We start from the raw sequence: 26189 nt of genomic DNA on the forward strand, positions 1-26189 counted from the left end.
GCCTCCGACAGCGGACTCTGGGCCCACGGGGGCGCTGCGGCCTCCTCCTGGGTGAAGTGACCCCCGAGGGCGGGTCAAGTCTCTCATTCGGGGCTGTCTGCACAGCCGGGGGTCTGGACTCCGGAAGAAAGTTGAGGGCAGCGCAGGGGGATGGGGTCACAGGCCTGGGTTCGCATGGCGCATCTGCCCCCGGGCTGGCCGTGCTTGGGCCGGGCCTTTTACTCCTCTGAGCCTCAGTTTCCCTATCTGCAAGGTGGAGTGAATAATGCTTAAGGAGCCGTGGAAAGGGTCACGTGAGCTCAGGGTGCAAGTAAAGTGTTTACATAGTACAGGTTCTGGCCTACAAGAAGCACTTGACAAAGGCAGTTGTGTCTGTTACCCAAGCTTGGATCTGTGTGATGGTCATAGGACTGTAGGGATTAGGTCCTTGACTAGCCCCTCCTTGTTATCTTTTCCATGCCCTTCCGCCTGTGTTCATTTCTCTTTACTAAGCACCCACAGATTTCTGCTGAGAGCCAGGGGTGGCATGGAAGATCCAGAGATACCTTGGTCTTGTCCCTGCCCACCTCCAGTCAGTTGTCCGTTACAGACACTAGGAAAATACAGCCTAGCTGGGGAGAGCAGAGATTTAAACAGATTATACAGCCTGGGCTAAAGAGACAGAGAAGTGTAGCCACCAACTGCCAAAGAGAAGTGGTGTGCGAAAGCTTCATGTCTGAGCTGGGTTGGGAAGGATAAGTCCACAGGTAGAAGGAAAGATGTGTACGAAGGGGCAAAGGGAGTCTTTGCAGGGAATAGGAGTGGCAGGACACAGGAGTGCGTAGACTGGGACTAGCTTCGGAAAGGGTTGAGTACACTGGAAGCATCTCGGCATCTGTCTAAGGAATGGGTGGGAGAGGAGCAGCTGGACACGGGAACACTAGTGAGAGACTTAGTGGGAGAGGGGAGCAAAAATACAAGACATGAACTAAACTAGTAACGGTGGGGCTGAGAAAACTTCTAGAGACTGTTGGTAGAACAGATAGAGCTTGGGGTCTGGGGAGCTGACTATAAGAAAGGATGCTATGGTTTTTCCAGTTTGGAAGACCAGTAGATCATATGTCATCAACAGAATTAGGGACTAGTTAAACACAAAATAACTGGGAAATAAGGTACAGTGTGTGTTAAGGACGGTACGAATATTTCTAGCAATAAGTTCTGTTGAAATTCAGGGTAGAAGGTGATGACCCCTGCTGGTACTCTCTATGGGGGAGGTGAGTGAGGGCCGTTCAGAGCAGCCGGAAAGCATAAGGCCTGTTGTGTAGGGAAGCACCACTACCACTGAGGCTGGCACTGAAAGGGGAAGAACAGATCGCCTTATTTTCTTATTTTCAGAGTTTCCTAGCCAGGATGACTTCAGTGACTAGATCAGAGGTCACAGAAGGTAAGTACTCTAGTGACCTTCAGTACGTCCTGTTCTGGCTTCTTAGCTATACTCCAGTCTCTCTGGCTCCTGGTAGATTTGGAATCACGTATTCATGTATTTGCAGAGATGCTTCCCCAATGTTTCCATGATCTGGGGCACATGTTTTCTTTTCTACCCTTTTACACAAATATTTAGTTGTGATGGGTTTGATTTTGTATTTTGACTTTTTTGTAACAAATGTTAGAAGAACCAGTGACGTCTAAGACTCATGATCATCAAGTAGAATCAAGTCTCAGCCCTGCGAAAGTGTTTACTAAAACATCTGCCTCCCTGGAGATGATTCAAGGTGTTTCAAAGGAAAGAATTTACTTTGACTTGAGCCCAAAAAAAGGGGGAAGTTGTGATCTCAGCCAGCAGGAAGGACTTCAGTTGAAGTCCCCTCGAGAACAACCCATTTGTCACCAAGATAGGAGACAATCCTGGCGAAGAGCAAGCATGAAAGAAACGAAGCGGCGGAAGTCATTGCCTCCTGTTCACCAGGGCATCACAGGTGGGGTGCTGTGTGCATGACAGGCAAGTTCCAGCTCAGACAGAGGCAGTGAGGTATGGTGGAAAGTATAGCAAAATAGATGTGACTTGAGCAGACCACTTTGCCTCTTTGAGCTTCAGTTTCCTTATCTATGAAATGGAGATCGTATTACCTACCTTGTGGAGATGTTCTGCATTTATAAGGACCGATGTCAAACACCTAGGAAGTGTTCAGTATTACTGCCATTTAGATTATATTATTAGCTGGGCATGGTGGCTCACGCCTGTGGTTCCAGCTATTTGGAAGGCTGAGGTGGAAGGATGGCCTGAGCCCAGCAAGTTAAGGCTGTGGTGGTCGTGAGCGTGCACTATACTCCAGCCTAGGCAACAGAGTGAAACACTGATGCGGGGAAAAAAAAAAGATTATATTGTTAGCTGCCACAAACAGAAATTCTGGTTTCTAATTGTCCAGCACCTCTGATAGGATGAGAGACATTAAAGATTCCTTTCTGTGGCTTTCTGCCTTGTGCCCTCAAGTGGAACAAAAGGTGGGTGGGCTGGTATCTTTAGCCTTTATCACTGGAAATATCACAGAGAGAAGATGCATGTAAAGAGATCTAGCAGGCGTAGTGGCTCATGCCTGTAATTCCAGCACCTTGGGCTGCGGAGGCGAGAGGATTGCCTGATCCCATGGGTTTGAGACCAGCCTGGGAAACTTGGTGAGACCTCGTCTCTACAATAAATAAAAAAAATTAGCTGGGCGTGGTGATGCACACCTGTAGTTCCAGCTACTTGGAAGCCTGATGCGGAAGGATTACTTAAGCCCAGCAAGTCGAGGCTGTGGTGGCATGAGCATGCCACTGCACTCCAGCCTAGGCAACAGAGTGAGAATCCAACTCAAAAAAAAAAAAAAAAAGAGATCTAGAGTGAAAACTTAGTTTTCAGGGACGCTTTTGAACGTGATTTGTGTCATTTTGTGTGAATTTACAATAGTAACTATATCTCAGGAAGCATCAAAGTACAGGATTAATGTAGAAAATCTAGCATATTTCAGGAAGAACAAGTAAGCTGCGTGATCCTGAGCAGATTACTTAACTTCCTTTACCTTAAGGCTGTCATCAGTAAAATGGGGATGAAATAGTACCTATGTGACAGGGTTGTTTGAGGATTAAATGAGTTGATATTTAAAACAATACTTGGCACAAAGTAAGCCCCCAAATGTTAAACTATTGTGATAACTTTTAAGATATTACCTCACTTCCAGGTGGTCTGATGTGTAGAAGGAAATTTGGGTAAAAACAGCTACTTATCACATCAGAAGAATACTACCACAAGGCTGTGCACTTTAATTCCTAGATGTACTGAGAGAACACGAGTGCTTCCCCAAGATTCCTCCCACATTAAGCTCTCTGCCAGCGTGTTTAGACTTAAAATTCCATATAACAGAAAATCACCAATGTAATAAGATTGGTTATTGCCACCTGCTACAGCAGAAAGTAGCCTGTTTTTTTTGACTAACCACAGCAAAACTTAATCAAGAGAGAAGGCAAGAGAACTTTAAAAAACAGTTCGCTAGCCAGGCTCGATGGCTCAGCCTGTAATCCCGTGCCTTTGGGAGGGTGAGGTGAGTGAATTGCCTGAGCCCGCGGGTTCGAGACCCGCCTGGGCAACTTGGCGAGACCTCATCTCTACAATAAATCAAAAATTAGCCAGGCGTGGTAGTGTGTGCCTGTAGTTCCAGCTACTTGGAAGGCTGAGGCGGAAGGATTGCCGGAGCCCAGCAGGTGGAGGCTGAGGGCAGAAGGACATGTAGCTCTCTTAATTCCCAAAGCAAACTTTCTTTGCTATGTAATAATTGTTTCTAATTTATTTTATTTTATTATTGTAAGTTGTAGTCTCACTCTGTCATACAGGCTGGAGTGCAGTGGCATACTCACGGCCACCACAGCCTTGACCTGCTGGGCTCAGGTGATTCTTTCACCTCAGCCTTCCAAGTAGCTGGAACTACTGGCACATGCCACCACACCTGGCTAATTTTTTTAGTTTATTACAAAGATGAGGTCTCACCATGTTGCCCAGGCTGGTCTCGAGCCCCTGGGCTCAGGTAATCCTCTCGCCTTGGCCTCCCAAAGTGCTGGAATTGCAAGCGTGAGTCACTGTACCTGGCTTATTTTATTTTATTTTTTTAATTTTATTTTCAGTTGGAGTCTCACTCTGTCATCCAGGCTGGAGTGTAGTGGCATGCTTACAGCTATCGCAGCCTCAATCTGCTGGAACTACAGGTGTGCACCATCACGCCCAGCTAATTTTTTTGATTTGTAGTGGAGACAAGGTCTTGCCATGTTGCCCAGGCTGGTCTCAAACCCATGGGCTCAGGCAATCCTTTCGCCTTGACCTCTCAAAGTGCTGGCATTAAGGCATGAGCTAGAGCGCCCAGTGTAATAATTGTTTTTGTTTTGTTTGAGTTGGAGTCTTCACTCTGTCGCCCAGACTGGAGTGCAGTGCCCGCTCCCGGCCACCGCAGCCTCGACCTGCTGGGCTCCGGCGATCCTTCCACCTCAGCCTTCCAAGTAGCTGGAACTACAGGCGCGCGCTACCATGCCTGGCTGATTTTTTGATTTATTGTAGAGATGAGGTCTCGCCTGCCCAGGCAGTTCTCAAACCCGCCGACTCAGGCAATCCACTCACCTCAGCCTCCCAAAGGTGCGGGATTACAGGCTGAGCCACCGAGCCCAGCTTGTTTTTGTTTTTTGAATTGGAGTCTTACTCCAACACTCAGGCTAGAGTGCAGTGACATGCTCATGGCCACCCTAGTGTGACCTGCTGGGCTCAGGTATTCCTTCCGCCTCTGCCTTCCAAGTAGCTGGAACTACAGGCATGCGCGACCACACCCAGCTAATTTTTTGATTTATTTTAGAGATGAGGTCTTCTTGCCAAGTTGCCCAGGCTGGTCTCGAACTCATGGGCTTAGGCAATCCACTCACCTTGGCCTCCCAAAGTGCTGGGATTACAGACCTGAGCCACGGCTCCCGGCAATAATTGTTTTTAAATAGACAGAATTGAAAAACCAGTATCTGCATCTTGTAGTCATTTGAGAATTCAGTGGCATAATTATGTAAAATGCCCACCCAAAGCAGTCTAATAATGTACTGTGTGACCTTAGGCAAGTTACCTATTACCATATGACCTTTGTGCTTCAGTGTCATCTGTCATCAAAATGGAATTGGTAAGATATTTACCTCAAAGTTTAATGAGGTGTGTATAGCATTTAATAAAATACCTTTTATGGGTGATGGCTTGAGCCCAGGAGGTCAAGGCTGCAGTGAGTTGTGATCAAGCCACTGTACTCCAGCCTAGTTGATAGTGAGACCCTGTCTCGAAAAAAAAACCCAAACCTTTTATATAAGAAGTATTCAACATGTCTTAGCTATTGATGTTATTATTAGCTCATTATAGAAAGGCAGTGTGATATTCTTGGGAAAAGCACTAGATCTTGGTGACAGACTTGGGTTTGAATTCTGGCTCTACTAGTCTCTGGCCTCAAATTAGCCATTTCCCCTCTGAGCTTCAGTTTAAAGTTCTCATTTGTGAAATAGGACTCATGAGACTTTATGAGAGGATTCCCAAGACAATGTGAAACACTTGCAGTGCCTGTCTCACAGAATGCTCAAATGTGCCCTTTCCTTTCTCTGAATGGTAAATATGAATCATCAAAAAGTTAAAATATTTCTTTTTTTTCCTTTTGAGTCAGTATCTCACTCTGATGCCCAAGCTAGAATGCAGTGGCAGGATCATGGCTACCACAGCCTTGACCTCCTGAGCTCAGCCTCCAAAGTAGACGGGACTACAGGCGTGTGCCACCACCCCTGGCTAATTTTTCAATTTTTTGTTTTGTTTTGTTTTGTTTGAGTTGGAGTCTCACTCTGTCACCCAGACTGGAGTGCAGTGGCTGCTCCCGGCCACCGCAGCCTCGACCTGCTGGGCTCCGGCGATCCTTCCGCCTCAGCCTCCCAAGTAGCCGGAATTACAGGCGCGCGCTACCACGCCTGGCTGATTTTTGATTTATTGTAGAGATGAGGTCTTGCCAAGTTGCCCAGGCAGGTCTTGAACCTGCGGGCTCAGGCAATCCACTCACCTCAGCCTCCCAAGGCGCAGTATTACAGGCTGAGCCACCGAGCCCAGCTTCGATTTTTTTGAAGAGACGAAGTTTCACTATATTGCCCAGACTGCACTCCAACTCCTGGGCTCAAGCAATCCTCCTGCCTCAGCTTTCTAAAATGCTGGGATTATATGTGTGAGCCACCGTACCCAGCCTAAATGATCTATCTACCTTATTTAACAAAATAAGATTTTAAGGTAATACATAAAAAGATTCTTACAACTTTTTTTTTGAGTCCTAGTCTCACTGTGTTGCCCAGGCTAGAGTACAGTGGCACAATCACAGCTTACCACAGTCTTGACCTTTTGGGCTCAGGAGAATTTTCCATCTTAGCCTCCTGAGTAGCTGGGACTATAGGCACACATCACCACACTCTGCTAATTTTTAAAATTTTTGCAGACTAGATCTCTCTATGTTGCTTAGACTACTCTCAAATTCCTAGGCTCAAGCAATTTTCCTGACTTGGCCTTCCAAAGTGCTGATATTATAGGCGTGAGCCACCGTGCCTGGCCACTTTTTTTTTAAGTTTACTTACACAAATAAACTTCATTCTTCAGTGATCCTAGAAAAATTAGAATTCTCTCTTTATCAGCGAAGGCTGCTTCTTGCTTTAGTTGAATTGCACCAAGAGGGAGGAAATTTTTCAGTTTTATTACTTTGCTAACCATGTAAAAGTCCAGTTCCTTAAATGTTGTAATATTTTATGTTAGAGCTCAGCAAGTCCATCAGTGTCAATTTAACAGAAAGCAAGCGGCTCGTCTCCCTCCTCCTTTCCAGCTTTCAGGTGAGACTTTTGGATTGTTATTATGTCAACCTCAAAGAGATATCCAATACTGTGTGATGAACCTATTAAGAAAAAGATGTTTCCTTCTGGGTGGGATTAATTTAAAAGTCAAATTTAATCCCGCAGCTGATTTTTCTCTGGCTTGGGCTCTTACCAATTTCATTGGTGCTGCTGCTGCTAACCAAGCAGCTAACAGAGACTTCCCCTATAGAATATCTCTCTTGCCCATGGACAGCAAATGATGGGGATTTTTCTTTATTTTATTAAAAAAAATTGTTTTCTTGAGTCGGAGTCTCATTCTGTTGCCCAGGCTGGGTGCTGTGGCACAATTATGGCTATGCAGCCTTGACCTGCTGGGCTCAGGTGATCCTTTCGCCTCAGCCCTCCTTGTAGCTAGGACTACAAGTGCACGCCACTGCACCCAGCTAACTTTTTGATTTATTGTGGAGATGAGGTGTCTCCATGTTGCCCAGGCTGGTCTTGAACCCCTGGACTCAGACAGTCCTTCACCTCAACTTCCTAAAATTCTGGGATTACAGGTATAAGCCCCACACTCGCCCAAATGATGGGAATTTCAAATGGTTAGAGGTAAAAATATAACCGGTACTTATGTCACTTTAGATAAGCAAGTAATTTGTGTTAAGCAACCACTTTGGGCCGGGCGCGGTGGGTCAACCCATAATCCAGCACTTTGGGAGGCCAAGGCAAGAGGATTGCCTGAGCCCAGGAGTTCAAGACCAGCCTGGGCAACTTAGTGAGACCTCATCTCTACAATAAATCACAAAAACTACAGACCTGGTGGCGTGTGTCTATAGTTCCAGCTATTCACTCAGTCACCCAGGTTGGAGTACAGTGGTATGCTCATGGCCACTGCAGCCTCTACCTGCTGGACTCCGGCGACCCTTCGCTTCTGCCTTCCAAGTAACTGGAACCACAGATGTGCGCCACCACGCCCAGCTAATTTTTCTTGACGATGTCTTGCCAAGTTTCCCAGGCTGTTCTCGAACCCCTGGGCTCAAGCAATCCTCTCGCTGCCGCCTCCCAGATTGTTGGTATTACACGCATGAGCCACTGTGCCTGGCTTAGTTTCACATTTATTGAATATTATACAGTTACATAAACTTAAGACTAACCTGGAAAAGTTTGGTTGTAGTACTGAAAATGCTTTTCTCCATTTAGTTCTCTATTCAGAAACTGGAACCTTTCCTAAGGGACACTAAGGGCTTCAGTCTTGAGAGTTTTAGAGCTAGAGGTAAGTTACTAAGAATAGATGAGTGAGCTTTGACCTTTGACCCTTGGTGGCCAGGGTCTCACTTGCAGGGCCCCCATTTATAGAAGCTGCTGCCTCATAACCAGCTCTCCTCTTTTTTCTTAAATTTTAAGAATATGTCCTTCCAGAGATATTTATTGCTTTTCTAAATATTCACTGGAATCTTATGCATATATAGTCTGTGTACTGTTCTTTATTATTATTATTTTTTGATTGGAGTCTCACTCTGTCCCCTAGGCTGGAGTGCAGCCACCACAGCCTAGACCTGCTGGGCTCAGGTGATCCTTCTGCCTCAGCCTTCCAAGTAACTGGAACTACAGGCATGCACCACCATGCCTGGCAATATTTTTTTAATTTTAAACATGTGGGGTACAATTCAGCATTAGGTATATAAGTGGTCATCACACAGGTAAAGTTTGGACCTCTCTTTGGTCCCCACTTTGCCTGGTTTGAGATCAGATACCCTTATCGATGTTGTGTTTCCCCACCTATCTACCCACCTGTTTACTGTTCTACACCTTGTCTTTTTTTTTTTTCTTTTTTTTGAGAAGGAATCTCACTGTCACCCAGGCTGGAGTGTATAGTGGCACACTCACGGTTACAGCCATAGCCTTGACCTGCTGGACTCAGGTGATTCTTCCACCTCAGCCTTCCAAGTAGCTGGAACCACAGGGATGTACCACCACGTCTGGCAAATTTTTTTTTTTTTTTGTAGAGACGAGATTTCGCCAGGTTGCCCAGGATGGTCTTAAACCCCTGGACTCAGGCAATCCTCTCGCCTCCGCCTCCCAAAGTGCTGGAATTTCAGGCATGAGCCACCACTGCTGGCCTTCTTGTCTTTTTTTAACCTAACAATTTATTTGGCAGGTTGTTCCATATCATGTATATAGAGTTGCCTTGACATCTTTCAGCAGTCACATAATATTCCATTATATAAATGAGCAGTATGAAGGGGACTCAAATGAACCTGGAATTTATTTGTAAAAAATTGTGCATTTACATGTTTAAACTTCAGTCACCTTCAAAGTACTCTCCATTTGATACAATATACTTATTGAAATGCTTTTTCCACTGCTCAGAGCAGTTTTTGAACTCATCAATTTTTGATGCCTTTTAGCGCTTCTGCCATTTTTTGTTTCATCTCTTCCACATCAGCAAAATATTTCCCTTTGAGGACTATTTTTTATCTGGGCAAACAAAAAAAAAATGTTGCTGGGTTGAGATCGATAAAAAGAGAGGGTAGGGGCATAGGGATCATTTTGATCAAAAGCTACCGAACACTCAGCACAGTGTGAGCAGGTGTGTCGTCATGGTGGAAGAACCATTTATCTGTTTGCAACAACTCAAGACGTTTCTTCCGCAAATCGTGATGAAACCATCTGAAAACTTCGAGATAAAAACTTTGGGTGACCATTTAATCTTGAGCAACAAATTCTGAGTGCACTATAAGAGGCTCTCCCTCCAAGACATAATTCTGATTTTTTTGGGGTTTCCCCCTCCCTTGTATATGATTTAGCTATTTATTTGAGGATAGGCTTTTAGGTCTTTTTTCAGTCTTTTGCTGTTACGATGAATAGTGTAAGGAATTAATTTTTTTTTTTTTTTTTTACACAAAACTTTTGGCACATAGGCAAGTAAAAATAAGATGAATTCCTAGACTTAGAATCAACTAGTTCAAATGAATTGAGAGGAATGACTAGACTGACTTCCGGAGAGGTTATATCAATTTATTTTCTCACCAACAATATATGCAAACACCTGTTTTCTCACACAGTCAACAGCAAAACACTTAGATTTTCTTCTGTTGGATAAGTTGTCACTTTATAGGTTTAATTTGTGCATACCTTTTTCTTTTGAAGATGAACAGCTTTTCATATTTTTAGAGCCATTTGTACTTTATTTTCTGTGTATTGTCTGTTCATATCCTTGTTCATTTAAAAAATTGGGATATCGGCTCTTTTATATTGATTTGTAGAAAATCTTTTTTTTTTTTTTTTGAGTTGGAGTCTCACTCTGTCCCCCAAACTGGAGTGCAGTGGCACGCTCCCGGCCACCGCAGCCTTGACTTGCTGGGCTCCGGCTATCCTTCTGCCTCAGCCTTCCAAGCAGGCGAAACTACAGGTGTGCACTACCATGCCTGGCTAATTTTTGAGTTATTGTAGAGGCAAGGTCTCGCCAAGTTGCCTGGGTGGGTCTCAAACCCATGGACTCAGGCAATCCACTTGCCTTGGCCTCCCAAAGTGTTGGGATTACAGGCTGAGCCACTGAGCCTGGCCAGAAAATCTTTATGTAGTAAAGAAATTAACTTTTTCTGTGATGTAAGTTAAAAATGTTCTTTTTTTAATTTTTGAGTCAGAGTCTCACTCTTTTGCCCAGACTAGAGTACAGTGGCACATTCGCAGCCACTGCAGTCTCCATCTGCTAGGCTCAGGCAATCCTTCCACCTCAGCCTTCCAACTAGCTGGAAGTACAGGCATGCACCACCATGCCCGGCTAATTTTTTCTTGATTTATTGTAGAGATGAGATCTCACCAAGTTGCCCATACTGGTCTCGAACCCCTGGGCTCAGGTAATCCTCTTGCCTTGGCCTCCCAAAGTGCTGGGATTACAGGCTTGAGCCACCACACCTGGCCTATAATTTTTTTTTTTTAAAGAGATAGGATTTTGCTGTGTTGCCAAGGCTGGATTGGGCTCAAGAGATCCTCCCGTCTCAGCCTCCTGAATAGCTGGAACTACAGGTGTGCACCACCACTCCTAGCTATGCCCCTAAATTTTAATTTGCCTCCCTTGTTTCTCATTACACTCTTGCCTATTGCCTGACTTCTGTAAAATTTTCACTTCTAGTGCCAGGCATGCTGGCTCATGCCTGTAATCCCAGCACTTTGGGAAGCGAAGGTGAGAGGACTGCTTGAGCCCAGGGGTTTGAGACCAGCCTGAGCAGCTTGACGAGATCTCATCTCTATAATAATCACAAAATTAGCCGGTCATGATGGCATGTGCCTGTGGTTCCAGCTACTTGGAAGGCTGAGTTGGAAGGATCACCTGAGCCCAGCAAGTCAAGACTGTGGTGGCTGTGAGCATGCCACTGCACTCCAGTCTGGGTGACAGAGTGAGACTCCAACTCAAAAAAAAAAAAGAATGAAATACCAGTGCAGATATACTTTTTAAACTACCTTTTCACTAGTTATTTTTTTATTTATTTGTTTTGAGTAGGAGTCTCACTCTGTCACCCAGACTGGAGTGCGATGGCATGATCTTAGCTTGCTTCAGCCTCCTGGGCTCAGGCTATCCTTTCTTTGTTTTTGTTTTTGTTTTGAGTCGGAGTCTCACCCTGTAACTCAGGCTGGAGTGCAGTGGCACGCTCATGGCCATTGCAGCCTCAACTTTCTGGGCTCAGGCGATCCTTCCATGGCTGCCTTATAGGTAGCTGGAACTACAGGCGTGTGTCACCACACCCAGCAATTTTTTGGTTTATTGTAGAGATTAGGTCTCACCATGTATCCCAGGCTGGTCTTGAACCTGTGGGCTTAGGCAGTCCTCTCACCTCAGCCTCCCTAAGTGCTAGGAGTACAGGGAGCCACCGCACCCAGCATTCAGGCAATCCTTTCGTTTCATCCTCCTAAGTAGCTGGGACTACAGGTGTGTACCACCATGCCTAGCTAATTTTTTTTTTTTTTGTAGAGATCTCACTGTGTTGCCTAGGCTGTTCTCGAACTCCTAGGCTCAAACAGTTCTCCCACCTTGGCCTCTCAAATACTAGAATTATAGGTGTGCCCAGCCTTCACTACCCATTTGTAAAAATACTTGTTATTAGTGTCATAATGAGGAGTTGTCTTCCATTTTGTCTATAAATACCAGAGAAAAAGATAAAATATTTCCACATACTTATAAACTGTTTTTAGTGGGTATTAGGTCCAAAATATAACCAGGGGATCCTTAAGACAACCAGCGACCACCTTAAAAATGTCGTATCTTTGTCATCAGACCTTTGTGAAAATGTATATCCTCTTTATTTTATAACAAGTACATCTATTCTCTCAGCATCTTCTCTTTCTGAAGAATTGAAACATTTTGCAGACACTCTGGAAAATGATGGAGCGCTACAAAAATGTTTTGAAGATTCAAGTGGGTAAGAGCAGTTTCCCTTCTGTCCTAAGTTACAATTGGGCTATAATTAGACTGTTGCCTATTCATTCAACAAACATTATTTCAGCATCTTTTTTTTTTTTGAGTTGGAGTCTCACTCTGTCGCCCAGACAGGAGTGCAGCGGCACGCTCCTGGCCATCGCAGCCTCGACCTGCTAGGCTCTGGCAATTCTTCCGCCTCAGCCTTCCAAGTAGCTGGAACTTCAGGCGCATGCTACCATGCCTGGCTAATTTTTTGATTTATTGTAGAGACAAGGTCTCGCCAAGTTGCCCAGGCAGGTCTCGAACCCACGGGCTCAAGCAATCCACTCACCTCAGCCTCCCAAAGCGTGGGATTACAGGCTGAGCCACCGAACCTGGCTCAGCATCTTCTTATGTACCAGGATCTCTTAGATGCTGGGCATGTAGTGATAAATAAACCAAGCAAGGTCCCATTTGTCAGACATTATGATAGAGTCAGTCCAAAAAATACCGAGAAAATAATGATTTCAGGCTGAGCACAGTGGCTCACACCTATAATCCTAGCACTTTGGGATGCCGAGATGAGAGGATTACTTGAGCCCATGGGTTTAAGAACAGCCTGGGCAGCTTGGTGAGACCTCATCTCTACAATAAATCAAAAAATTACCTGGGCGTGGTGGCCCATGCCTGTAGTTCCAGCTACTTGGAAGGCTGAAGTGGAGGGATTGTGTGAGCCCAGCAGTCAAGGCTACAGTGGCCGTGAACATGCTGCTGCACTTCACCCTGGGCAACAGTGAGACTCCAACTCAAAAAAAAAGAAGCCAGGCTCGGTGGCTCAGCCTGTAATCCCGTGCCTTTGGGAGGCTGAGGTGAGTGGATTGCCTGAGCCCGCGGGTTCAAGACCCACCTGGGCAGCGAGACCTCATCTCTACAATAAATCAAAAAATCAGCCAGGCGTGGTAGCACATGCCTGTAATTCCAGCTACTTGGAAGGCTGAGGCGGAAGGATCGCCGGAGCCCAGCAGCGAGGCTGCGGTGGCTAGGAGCAGCCACTGCACTCCAGTCTGGGCGACAGAGTGAGACTCCAGCTCAAAAAATAAAGAAAAGAATGATTTCATGCCTCAGAAGCAGGAGCAGGCAAAGTAAATACATGAATGAATTCAGATAGTGATAGTCTAGAAGGTCAACATGTGTGATAATGACTGGAGAAGGGTGCATGACCTTAGCTGGAGTGTTTGGAGAGGACCTCTAATGACCTGACTATGGACCAAGACCTGCAGGCTCTGAACTGTGGGAAGGAACCAGCCATAGAATGAGGAGCAGAAAAGCATTCTTCAGGTCTTTGCCAACCACCCAGGATGATAGAAACTCATGTGCTTTGGCTCTTGGTAAGCAAGAATATTGCAAAAACTTATTAAAGTGCTACCTCCAAAACTGGTAGTTCCTTTATAGGGGTGAGCCTAACATCCCCAACCCTCTAGCCCCCACCCTGCAACAAGTCATGTCACTTGATTTCCATCATTAACTTTAAGTTTGGACTTAACAAAAGTCTGCTTTTGCAAAGATCCTCAGGACTGACATTGCCAGTCAGGAAGAGAAAAGTGCTTTCACTTAACAGCATCTCAATGCAGCATATGCGAGCACAGGCTACACATCTTAGGCAGAGGTGGTAGAGGCTGTGTGTCACAGGCCTTGGGAGAAAAACATGAATGATGGCACAACCAATGTGTCTTTGCCAGGTAGAGTACCAATTATATCTGCAACATTTTGGCATTTTTAGTGTCTGCTTCTTTTACGTTAGAAATAGGCATCCAACTGAGCTGAGCCATTGGGCAACAGTAGGAATCAAAGTGGGTGGGTCGGTGGCATCAGTACAAAGAATGCCTTAAGTGCCAGGTTAAGGAGTTTTGACTTTTCTTTTATATGTAGTAGAGTCACAGAGTTGTTTTTTGTTTTGAGTTGGAGTCTCACTCTTGTCACCCAGGCTGGAGGGCAGTGGCATGCTCACAGCCACAGTGGCCTTGACCTGCTGGGCTCAGGTGATCCTTCTGCCTAAGCCTTCCAATTAGCTGGAACTACAGGCATGTGCTACCATGCCCAGCTATTTTTTTTTTTTTTGAGTTGGATTCTCACTCTGTCACCCAGGCTGGAGGGCAGTGGCATGCTCACAGTCACCACAGCCTCGACCTGCTGGGCTCAGGTGATCCTTCCACTTCAGCCTTCCAAATTGCTGGAACTACAGGCATGCACTACCATGCCCAGCTAATGTTTTAATTTATTGTAGAGACGAGATCTCACCACGTTGCCCAGGCTGGTCTCGAACCCACGGGCTCAGGCGGTCCTCTCACTTTGGCCTCCCAAAGTGCTGGTATTATGGGCTTGAGCCACCATGCCTGGCCTAATTTTTTGATTTATTGTAGAGATGAGGTCTCACCAGGTTTCCCAGACTGGTCTTGACCTGTGGGCTCAAGCAATCCTCTCACTTAGGCCTCCCAACGTGCTGGGATTATAGGTGTGAGCCACCGTGCACAGCCAGGTAACAGTTTTTAGGCAAAGAGAAAAAAGAAAATTAAGGTATATTTTAAGAAAGGTTAATCTGACCATGGTGTGAATTGGAGTTAAAGAGAGAAATAGAACATAAAGAGACCATGAAGAAAGCTACTACCAGGCTGGGCATGGTGGCTCACACCTATAATCCCAGCACTTTGGGAGGCCAAGGTAAGAGGATTGCCTTAGCTCATGGGTTCAAGACCAGCCCGCACAATTTGTCGAGACCTCATCTCTACAATAATCAAAAAATTAGCTGGGCATAGCATGCACCTGTAGTTCCAGCCACTTGGAAGGCTGAGATAGAAGGATCGCCTGAACCCACAGGTCAAGGCTGTAATGGCTGTGAGCGGGCCACTGCACTCCAGTGAGAATTGCCTGAGTCCAGGGGTTCGAGACCAGCCTGGGCAACTCAGCAAGACCTCATCTCTACAGTAAATCAAAAAAATTAGCTGGGTATTGTGGTGCACACTAATGGTTCCAGCTACTTGGGAGGCTGAGGCAGAAAGATCGCCTGAGCACAGCATAGCAGGTTGAGGCTACAATAGCTGTGATCATGCCACTGTACCCAAGCTGGGCATCAGAGTGAGACTCCAAGTCAAAAAAAAAAAGATAATAATTATGTCCAAAATCAAGGTGCTAGGGGAAAGCAAATAAGTGGAATTTTAAAAATAATTATGATCATGTTTTATTGCCATTAAAATTATGTAAGGTGGCTGAGGTGAGTGGATTGCCTGAGCCCGCGGGTTCGAGACCTGCCTGGGCAACTTGGCAAGACCTCATCTCTACAATAAATTTTAAAAAATTAGCTGGGCCTGGTAGCGTGCACCTGTAGTTCCAGCTACTTGGAAGGCTGAGGCGGAAGGATCACCAGAACCCAGCAGGTCAAGGTTGCAGTGGCTGGGAGCAGCCACTGCACTCCAGTCTGGGTGACAGAGTGAGACTCCAACTCAAAAAAAAAAAAAAAAAATTATGTAAGGCATTATATTAAAGCAAGTGTTTCTTGAAAGATACATGTTATTCTCATAATCCTATTTTCCAGAAAAGCAGCAGATTTGTCTCTGGAAACATCTGTGGCTGAGATGAAGGAATACATTAAAAAGTAAGTGAAAATGTTGAAAAATCTAAATTCATTCTTTTATCTTGGAAAAATAACCAAACCTGGGAAGAATGAATGGTAAGCATTGTATTTGAGGCATCAATACTAGTGCAACAAGATACAGGTAAGAAGGCTGTATTTTGAGATGTTTCTGGGCCCCAACTGATGGCCAGTTTCATAGCGTGAAGTCTAGGGAATAAGGATGTTAATTCTATTTTAAGAATTTGGGTTTGATTTGATTAAATTAATTTCCTCTGAATCAGTCAGGCTTTCTAATCCTTTAATGGCCTTTCAACTCACATTTGATAATCAGATTATATACCTGACATATTTATTGTTACTCTGAGTGATTCAGAATGAGATGATAAAAATTAACTGAATTTTTTTTCTGATTTTTTAGGTTTTCTTTAGAACGACAGACTTGGGATCAGCTCCTGCTGCACTACCAGAAGGAGGCTGAAGAGATATTATGCAGGTTAGATCTGTAAACTGGAAATAAGCTGTTTTTTTCCTTGTGGATTTTGATTAGAATTTATTTCAGTTTTGTTATCATAAATTGAATAAGGACTCTTTTCTCATGGGCCAGTCAGCTCATCCTGTTCTGTGAGGTATATGTTAGCACTCTGCTCTTAAATGGGAAGTGAGGGAGAAGGAAGGGAGACTTGGTGCCACTATTTTCAGTCTAAGAACACAATAGCCTCTGTTCTGTGTCCTTGGCTGCCGTTTCACATCCTGGGGGAGACAGGCACATCTCTTTGCCTTATACTTGGCACCTTGTACCCAGGGCTGGGGCTTCAGTGGCCTTTGAACTGCAGATTTGGGGGATATTCCTGGCCAGGGCCTTTGTGGAGACATAAAGAAATGAAGGGTGGTGATGGAGGAGGGTGTGGGGAAAGAAAGAATCTTTGAGTCTTGAATGCAGAGGAAAGTAGGAAAATGCTAGATTTTGATTCAGTAGAACATTTAAGCTTGTGGTTTAAACTTTGTTTTCCCCCTCAAAAAGAATCTTAGCTAGAAGCTCAACTATTTGTTAACCAAAGTAACATTTTGTTAACCAAAACTCTAATTGCAAAAGTGGCCAATCAGTAAAGGAACATGATTTGAAAAGCTTCTGTAATCCAGGCAATGATGGTTATCAGTTACTTTATTCACACCTTACATATTTTATTTGTGAAGATAAATACTGTGCAAGATGAAAGTTTCAGAATAAAAACTTTTGTGACAAAGCTTACAGGTTAAGAAGAATAATTCTAGACTAGGAGCTGGGGCTCATGCCTATAATCCCAACACTTGAGGTGAAAGAATTGCCTTGAGTCCAGGATTTCAAGACCAGCCTAGACAACTTGGCAAGACTTCATCTCTACAATAAATAAAAAAAATTAGCCAGGCATGGTGGCGTGTGCCTGTAGTTCCAGCTACTTAGAAGACTGAGACGGAAGGATCACCTGAGCCCAGCAGGTCAAGGCTGCAGTGGCTGGAAGCTTGCCACTGCCCTCCTGCCTGGGCAACAAAGTGAGACTCCAACTCAAAAAAAAAAAAAGCTGGGCTTGGTGGTTCAGCCTGTAATCCCATGCTTTGGGAGGCTGAGGTGAGTGAATTGCCTGAGCCCACGGGTTCAAGACCCACCTAGGGAACTTGGCTAGACTTCATCTCTACAATAAATCAAAAAATTAGCTGGGCGTGGTAGTGTGTACCTGTAGTTCCAACTACTTGGAAGGCTGAGGCAGAAGAATCGCTGGGAGCGTGCCACTGTCCTCCAGGCTGGGCAACAGAGTGAGACTCAAACTCAAAAAAAAAAAAAAAAATCTGGAAGCAGACTGTCTTTGTTCAGATCCTAACTAACTACTCCTTAATTTTGTGCTCTGGCCATTGCCTTACTAGGCTCTGGTGGGGCCATGTGCTTTTTGAGCTATGGCCCCTCCCCTACCTTGGGGAGGTAGTGATCTCCTCTTTCTCTCTCATTTACTTTTTAAATAAACTACATTTTCTTATCTAAAAAATATATATATTTGTGCTCTTGGGCAAGTCATTTAATCTGAGTGAGCCTGAGGCTCCTCATAGAAAATAGGGATAATAGCCGAGTGTGATGACTCACACCTGTAATCCCAGCACTTAGGGAGGCAGAGGCGAGAGGACTGACCGAATCCAGGGGTTCAAGACCAGACTGGGCAACTTGGCAAGACCTCATCTCTACAATAAATCAAAAAATTAACCAGGCATAATGGTGCATGCCTGTGGTTCCAGCAACTTGGAAGGCTAAGGTAGAAGGATCACCTGAGCCCAGCAGGTCAAGGCTGCCGTGGCCATGAGTGTGCCACGGCACTCCAGCCAGGGCAACATGGTAAGACTTGGACTTAAAATAAGGGGGCGGGGAATAATAAAAGTACCTTCCTCATTGAGTTGTTGTCAGTGTTAAATGAAGTTAAATGGAATGTGTCTGGCACCCACTAAGCTCTCGTAAATTGTAGCAGTAGTTGTTATTAAAGGGTGATCATCAGTTTTCATGAACTCTCAGTCCTATTGAGTTCTTTTAGGAAATTGAGGAAGGCCAGCATCTTTTTGGTAAAAAAAAATCATAGACATTGACTATAGGATAGTAAGCTTTGGCTTCACTCCCAAGTGTAGTCCTTCCCATATACAGACCTTCTTGTTAGTTGGAGTCAACTGAATTGAAGCTTCTAGCATTTGATGGAGTCCAGAGGTATAAAAACATGAATACTGGACAATTGTTTCAGAACCTCTTGTTAATAAAAGAGCCAATACCTGGAGTAGGTGAAAGAACCTTGATTCAGCCTTAGAGGAGACTTTTTTTTAAGGTAATCTGTCATTTCTTTCCCAGAAAATTATTATAAAATTCCTTGTTTTATTTTTAGAGGATCAACTGAAACCAAAATTACTGAAGTCAAAGTGGAACCTGTGACTTATCTTGGGTCCTCCCAGAGTGAAGTTCTTAATACAAAGCCTGACTACCAGAAAATATTACAGAATCAGGACAAAGTCTTTGGCTGTATGGAGTTGGTGGTGAGTGGGTTCATGTTTATTTGGCTGAGCCATCCAGCTTTGCTATCTCATAATCCTGAGAAATTAAAGGACCTGGCCAGGAGCAGTGGCTCACACCTATAATCCCAGCACTTTGGGAGGCCGAGGTGAGAGGATTGCCTGAGCCCACAGGTTTGAGACCAGCCTGGGTAAATTGGCAAGACCTCATCTCTACAATAAATCAAAAAATTAGCTGGGTGTGGTGGCGCATGCCTGTAGTTCCAGCTACTTGGAAGGTTGAGGCAGAAGGATCACCTAAATCCAGCAGGTCAAGGCTGCAGTGGCTGTGAGCATGCCATTGTGCAGCCTGGGTGATAGAGTGAGACTCCGACTCAAAAAAAAAAAAAAGAAAGAAATTAAAATACCTGGAGAACATGTGTAATACATGTATTCGACTCCACCTCATGGAAATATGGAGGGATAATAACAATACTGAACAGTTAAATAGCTGATAGGGAGTGCTGACATGGCAGGGCAAGGGGGTGAGTGCACAGGAAGGGTGGTGGGCTGCTCTTTTATGTAGCAGTTATTGAAGACTCCTCTGAGGTATCATCGGAACAGAGACCTGAGGATGAGTGGGAAATAGGATTGTATCAACCAGAGTCTCACTCTGTCGCCCAGGCTGGAGTGCAGTGGCATGCTCATAGCCACTGCAGCCTCGACCTGCGGGGCTCTGATAATCCTTCTGCCTCAGCCTTCCAAGTAGCTGGAACCACAGGCACACATCACCATGCCTGGCTAATTTTTTGATTTATTGTAGAGACAAGGTCTTACCATGTTGCCCAGGCTGGTCTCAAACCCCTGGGCTCAGGCAAGTCTTCTAGCCTCCATTTCCCGAAGTACTGGGATTACAGGCATGAGCCACCGCACTTGGCAAGAAGAGGTTGTTTGTTTATTTTGAGTCAGAGTTTCACTCTGTTACCCCAGCTGTAGTGCGGTAGCATGCTCACAGCCACTGCAGCCTCAACCTGCTGAGCTCAGGTGATCCTTCCACCTCAGCCTTCCAAGTAGCTGAAACCACAGGCTTATACCAGCACGCCCAGCAAATTTTTTTGTTTATTGTAGAGATAAATTCTCACTATATTGTTCAGGCTGATCTTGAACCATTGAGCTCAGGCAGTCCTCTTGCCTCTGCCTCCCAAAGTGCTAGGGTTATAGGCGTGAGCCACTATGCGCAGCAGAAGAGTTTATTAAGGTGCTGTGTATACAGATATGTGTACTGGGGAACCTCAAGGGTTGTGAAGTTACCTGAGGCTGGTAGGTGCAGAGTTCTCACAGTAACTGCTCCTAGGCCTGAAAGGAGGACAGGGGAGCAGTTATGTGGCACCTGGGGGAGAAAGTCACACAATTGGCTGCTTTGAGAGCCACAGAATGCCCCCTCTGGGAGCAAGCCTGACCTTGCTCAGCTCCCACTGGCTTCGGCCTCCTCGTACCACACCTACTAGCAGCCAGAGGACATGATGTCTCATTGGTGGAGGTATATGGATCAGCTTCCTGGAGCGCAGAGTAGCCTGAAGGAGAGTGAGTGTGACTCTGGAGAGCAACAGAATGTCTGGCATATGCATTCCAGGCTGAGAGAACAGCAATGCTGAAGCTCCTGAGTGAGCACTTGCCCAGCAGGTTTGAGGAACATTCCAGAAGCCAGGGACCCTTCCAGCTCAACAGTGTTCTTTTGTCTACAGATGGATGAGCTGCAAGGCTCTGTGAAGCAGCTGCAGGCCTTTATGGATGAAAGTACCCAGTGTTTCCAGAAGGTGTCAGTACAGCTCGGTAAGCTTATCTCTTGAGGGCCCAGAGCTTGGACTGTTTTACCTCTGATACTGCCCTTCAGAGCACATGGTCCCACAGGGCAAGACCGCTACCAAGTGATTTGTTTTTCTCCCTGCAATAAGTAGTATGTTGTAGGCATTCAGAGTCGATGAGAAATTTCTAGATGTAAATTCCACAGCAGCACAATAGACTGATAAGTAAATACCCATGAACTGTGCTGTTTTGGTAAATCCAAGGCTTAAGAAATACCCACCCATTGCCTTTTTCCTCTTCATTTTTCAAGAACCCACTAAGTGACACTGACTTGGCTCTTTCACAGCTTTTCCTGATCTCACAGTCCTAAATTACTTGCTAGACACCCTTTTGTTTTCTTATTCATCACACTGCATTGTAGTTGTAGTGGTTGCTGGCTTGCTTTCTTTCTTTCCTTTTTTTTTTTTTGGTTGTTGGAGTCTCACTCTGTTGCCCAGACTGGAGTGCAGTGGCATGCCCAAGGCCACCGCAGCCTTGACCTACTGGGCTCAGGTGATCCTTCCACCTCAGCCTTCCAAGTAGCTGGAACTACAGGCTAATTTTTTTTATTTATTGTAGAGATGAAGTCTCACCAAGTTGCCCACACTGGCCTCGAACCCGTGGGCTTAGGCAGTCCTCTCCCCTCAACCTTCCAAAGTGCTGGGATTATAGGTGTGAGCCATTGTGCCTGGTGGTTTTGCTGACTTTCTTACCAGACTGCCATCTTTCTGAGGACAGAGACTCTCCTATTTGTCCTTGTACTGCCCTTCAATGTCTGGCTCAGTGTCCATACATTAAGTTTTCAAGAAATGTTGTGTGAATTCAACTGAAATTTATATTTTGGCTCTCCTTCTCTGCAGGAAAGAGAAGTATGCAACAATTAGACCCCTCACCAGCTCGAAAACTGCTTAAGCTTCAGCTCCAGAAGCCACCTGCCACACAGGGGTCTGGACCTCATCAATGACAGTATGCAGATTTTTGGCACAAGATACTTGAAAGGAGAGGGACAGGAAGAGCACCCGGCAGTGGCAACACATGGGGACTTCTACCCTGTCACCTCTGAGGATAACTGGCTGACTGGAACGCACTTTGGCTTATTTCTTTTTTTTTTTTTGAGTTGGAGTCTCACTCTCACCCAGACTGGAGTACAGTGGCCGCTCCCGGCCACCGCAGCCTCGACCTGCTGGGGTCCGGTGATCCTTCTGCCTCAGCCTTCCAAGTAGCAGGAAATACAGGTGTGCACTACCACACCCGGCTAATTTTTTTATTTATTGTAGAGATGAGGACTCGCCAATTTGCTCAGGTGGGTCTTGAACCTGCAGGCTCAGGCAATCCACTCACCTCAGCCTCCCAAAGGCGCGGGATTACAGGCTGAGCCACCGAGCCCGGCTACTTTGGCTTATTTCTAAAAGTGATGGAATGTATGCATCCAAAAGAACATTGTATATACACTTTTTCCAGAAATATGCAAAATGCTTGAAGCTTCTTTTTTGAAGTGACCTCAGAACCAGTGGCTCGTTCTTTCAAATATGGTTCATGGGGGCGTGGTGGCTCAAGCCTATAATCCCAGCACTTTGGGAGGCTGAGGTGAGAGAATTCCCTGAGCTCAGGGGTTCGAGACCAACCTGGGTAACTTGACGAGACCACATCTCTACAAAAAATCAAAAAATAAGCTGAACATGGTAGCGTGTGCCTGTAGTTCCAGCTACTTGGAAGGCTGAGGGGGAAGGATTACCTGAGCCCAACAGGTTGAGGCTGCGATGGCTGTGAGCGTGCCACTGCACTCCAGCCTGGTTGACAGAGTGAGACTCCAACTAAAAAAAAAAAAAAAAAAAAAAAAAAAAGGAAAAAAGACGGAGGTTTTGCAGAAAATGGGATTAATTGCCCAGATGCTGAAGTGAACAGTAGTACAGAGACAAGTTTCAGCATTAATTACCAAGAAAACACCAGCTCATTTGTTGTTAATGTTTCTTATCCTCTGATCCCACTAAAGGGTCAAAACCCATTTCAGCTAAACGCCCAGGCATAATCTTAAGTCTTAGCCCAGGTGCCAGTTAATTAAAGGTGATATCGCCTTACTTTGACCTACATTCAGTCTTTAATCCTTTATACATTTACTGAGTCCTTACTTTCTGCCGGGCACAGTTCTAGGAACTGGAGAGAACAAGGAGCAAAAACACATGGGCTCTCCCCTCATGATGCTGCCAGTCTTCTGCAGATAAGGAAAAGAAAGAGAAAACTTCTCTACAGAAGTGATATTTTAGCTGACTTGGGAAGGATGAAGGAATTAAATGGGGCAAGTATTTCAGGCAAAAGAAGAAGCTATTTAAAAAGGTTTGAGGGGAGGGAGAGTGGACCATTCTGGGACGCTAAAAAAAAAAACAAGGCAGGAGTGCTGGGCAGCAGTAGAAGAGTGACCTAAGACAAAGATAATTAAAACTCATTCGAAGGCTTTAAGAATGTCAGGTACAGTGGCTCATGTCTGTAATTCCAGCACTTTGGGAGGCTGCAGTGGATTTCTTGAGCCCAGAGTTTAAAGCTGTAGTGAGCTATTAACTCACCACTGGACTCCAGCCTGGGTAACAGAGCAAGACACTGTCTCTTTAAAAAGGGGGGGGGAAGGCCGGGCACAGTGGCTCATGCCTATAATGCCAGCATTTTGGAATGCAGAGGCAGGCGAGAGGATTGCCTGAGCCCAGGGGTTTGAGACCAACCTTGGCAACTTGATGAGACCTCATCTCTACAATAAATCAAGAAAAATTAACTGGGCGTGGTGGCACACACCTGTATTTCCAGCTACTTGGAAGGCTTAGGTGGAAGGATTGCCTGAGCTCACCGGGTCGAGGCTGCAGTGGCTGTGAGTGTATAACTACATTCTAACCTGGGCAACAGAGTGAGACCAACTCAAAGAAAAAAAAAATCAGGTCGGGCTTGGTGGCTCAGCCTGTAATCCCAGCACTTTTGGGAGGACAAGGCAAGTGGATTGCCTGAGCCTGTGGGTTCAAGACTGGCCCAGGCAACTTGGCAAGACCTCCCTTGTCTACAATAAATAAAAGATTAGCCGGGTATGGTTGCACGTGCCTATGGTTCCAGCTACTTGGAAGGCTGAGGCTGAAGGATCACCTGAGCTCAGCAGGTCGAGGCTGTGGTGTTTGTGAGTGTGCCACTGCACTCCGGCATGGGTGACAGAGTAAGACACCAACACACACACAAAAAAGAATTAGAGGAATAATGTTAATTGCCTTCTCTCAGAAGCAGAGTAGTGTAATGGAGAGAGTTTGTAGTGAATTTTCATCTGTTATCCTCAATTCTGTGAAATAAGGATAGATCACTTGTCTATGTGTGATTACACCTCCCATTATTTGTTACATTGTATTGCATTTTTTTGTATATAAGGATTTGTTTAAACTCAAGAAATGTGTTTTGTGTCAATAGCTAAACAAGATAAAACAAAAATAATACTTAAAGAGCTTTAAGCATTTTCTTGCTCAGTTTTGACCACAAGCTTGTAACTTCTTTGTCATTATAGATGAGAATGCAGGTATGGGAAGCTTAATAATCTAACAGAAGACATACAGATAGTAAGTAGTAAACTGTGAACTAGAACCTACTTGGCATTCAGTAGATGTCAACAAACATGCATCATATGATGGAGGGCTGTGGTCAGTTAATACTCATTTTCCCTCTACTCAGATTTGGTTGAGAAATTGTGCTTGATGAATAATAATATTACTGTCCTCTGAGATGTTTGGTAAAATTTGTTTAATTTACCCTCATTTAGTTAATATTTTACTTTTAATGATACTTAATACTAGAGAAATAATAGATTAACCAATAAATAAACTCTTTAGAGGAAGAGATTTATGTCCTGTACATTCTAGTTTTATTCAAATTGTTGGGTCATTAGGGTTAATATGTGCAATCATTCTGGAAAAAAAATTCTATCATGTTGCATTCAAGGAGTAGGTGGTGGGGCAGGCAGTTACAAGAGAGGTGATAAAATGGAGGACTGGGAATTAGGAGTCCAGAGTTTCAGATTCTAGCATGTGGTTTTTTTGTTGTTTTTTGGAGGGCGAGGGAGACAGGGTCTTGTTCTGTCGCCCAGGGTGAAGAGCACTGGCACTATCATGCTCACCACACCTCAAACTTCTGGGCTTAGGCGATCCTTCCGCCTCAGTCATCCGAGTAACTGGGACCACAGGCCTGCACCACCACTCCCGGCTAATTTTTTTATTTTTTTTTGGTAGAGATGACGTCTTACTATGTTGTCCAGGCAGATCCGAACTCCTGGGCTCAGGCAGTCCTTTCATCTTTGCCTCCCAAAGTGCTGGGATTACAGGTGTGAGCCACCGCACCCAGCTCAGGGTCTAATTTTTATTTTTATTTATTTATTTATTTATTTATTGAGTTGGAGTCTCACTCAGTCGCCCAGACTGGAGTGCAGTGGCCGCTTCTGGCCACGGCAGCCTCGACCCGCTGGGCCTCCAGCGATCCTTCCTCCTCAGCCTTCCAAGTAGCTGGAACTACAGGCGCGCGCTACCACGCCCGGCTCATTTTGATTTATTGTAGAGATGAGGTCTCACCAAGTTGCCTGGGCGGGTCTCGAACCCGCGGGCTCAGGCAATCCACTCATCTCAGCCTCCCAAAGGCGCGGGATTACAGGCTGAGCCACCGAGCCCGGCTAATTTTTATTTTTTGATTTCTTGTTTTGTTTTGAGTCGTTGTCTCACCCTGTCGCCCAGGCTGGAGTGCAGTGGCATGCTCACGGCCATCCCAGCATTGACCTGCTGGGCTTCGGTGATCCTTCCGCCTCAGCCGCCCAAGTAGCAGGAACTACAGGCACGCGCCGCCATGCCCAGCTAATTTTGATTTATTGTAGAGACACGGTCCCGCCAATTTGCCCAGGCTGGTCTCGAGCCCATGGACTCAGGCAATTCTCTCACCTCAGCCTCCCAAAGTGCTGGGATTTTAGGCGTGAGCCACCGCACCCGGCCCGGATTCTAATTTTTAAATTACTGTGTTCATTCACCAAAACTTACTAAGTCCCTTCCACGTGCCAAGCACTGTGTCAGGCTCCGTGTGACCTTGGGTGTGGCTCTGTAGGTCTGGTCAAAAGGATGCACCGCAAGCGTTCCGAGGAGCTTCACAAGGCGCTGCACTCAACGCCCCTCCTTCCCCATAGCTCTTAAACCTCACATTCTCCGAGGAAAGTCCGCAGCAAGAAAAACTACACTCAAGATGGCGCCGTCGGCCCCTCCCGGCGCGGCCGCCATTTTCCCGGTAGTTCCCGAGCGGGCAGGTGCATCACGCATGCGCGGCGCCCGGCCTCCTCAGCGCGCCTGCGCGGCCGCAGCGCCTCCCCCGCCCCTCTCGCCGCTGCCGCCGCCGCCGCCGCAGCTGCACTGACGGCGGATGCCCGCGCCTCAGGTGAGTGAGCGCCTCAGCCCGGCCCGCCGGGGGCGCGCGGCG

At 45.6% G+C, this 26189-nt stretch overlaps 2 protein-coding genes across 6 annotated transcripts in view; both read left to right on the plus strand.

Moving 5' to 3' along the window:
- Positions 1–1389: 1389 nt before the first annotated feature.
- On the plus strand, positions 1390–21725 carry DSN1 (DSN1 homolog, MIS12 kinetochore complex component). 2 transcript variants are annotated; one of them, XM_008051891.1, is made up of 10 exons: positions 1390–1423; positions 1650–1955; positions 6803–6876; positions 8056–8128; positions 12188–12275; positions 15843–15902; positions 16300–16374; positions 18773–18920; positions 20621–20708; positions 21581–21725. In XM_008051891.1, exons 1-10 carry the CDS (start codon positions 1390–1392, stop codon positions 21682–21684), a joined length of 1050 nt encoding a protein of 349 aa, XP_008050082.1. In that variant the 3' UTR covers positions 21685–21725. The 2 variants fall into 2 exon arrangements, with proteins under 2 accessions (XP_008050082.1, XP_008050083.1); XM_008051892.1 differs by lacking the exon at positions 1650–1955.
- A 4337-nt stretch (positions 21726–26062) lies between these two features.
- The window catches only part of NDRG3 (NDRG family member 3), a 104926-nt gene continuing 104799 nt past the window's right edge, over positions 26063–26189 (plus strand). For 2 of the 4 annotated variants that reach the window (XM_008051893.1, XM_008051894.1), the window contains exon 1: positions 26116–26147. The gene's annotated coding sequence lies outside the window, so the exon portion shown is untranslated. Of the gene's footprint in view, positions 26148–26189 lie in introns of all 4 variants that reach the window. The other 2 variants (XM_021709504.1, XM_008051896.2) reach the window with 2 other exon arrangements.

The sequence above is a fragment of the Carlito syrichta genome, unplaced genomic scaffold, assembly GCF_000164805.1.
Source record: "Carlito syrichta isolate Samal-C Ts95f unplaced genomic scaffold, Tarsius_syrichta-2.0.1 Scaffold242717, whole genome shotgun sequence".
Taxonomy (NCBI): Eukaryota; Metazoa; Chordata; class Mammalia; order Primates; family Tarsiidae; genus Carlito; species Carlito syrichta.

What these genes read in the sequence shown, in the direction of transcription:
- DSN1 (XM_008051891.1), top strand. Translation starts at nt 1,390, where the DNA reads ATGACTTCAGTGACTAGATCAGAGGTCACAGAAG. An exon ending in TGTTTTGAAGATTCAAGTGG is followed by an intron (nt 12,276 to 15,842) that starts GTAAGAGCAGTT and finishes CCTATTTTCCAG; the next exon opens with AAAAGCAGCAGATTTGTCTC. An exon ending in GAAGGTGTCAGTACAGCTCG is followed by an intron (nt 20,709 to 21,580) that starts GTAAGCTTATCT and finishes CCTTCTCTGCAG; the next exon opens with GAAAGAGAAGTATGCAACAA.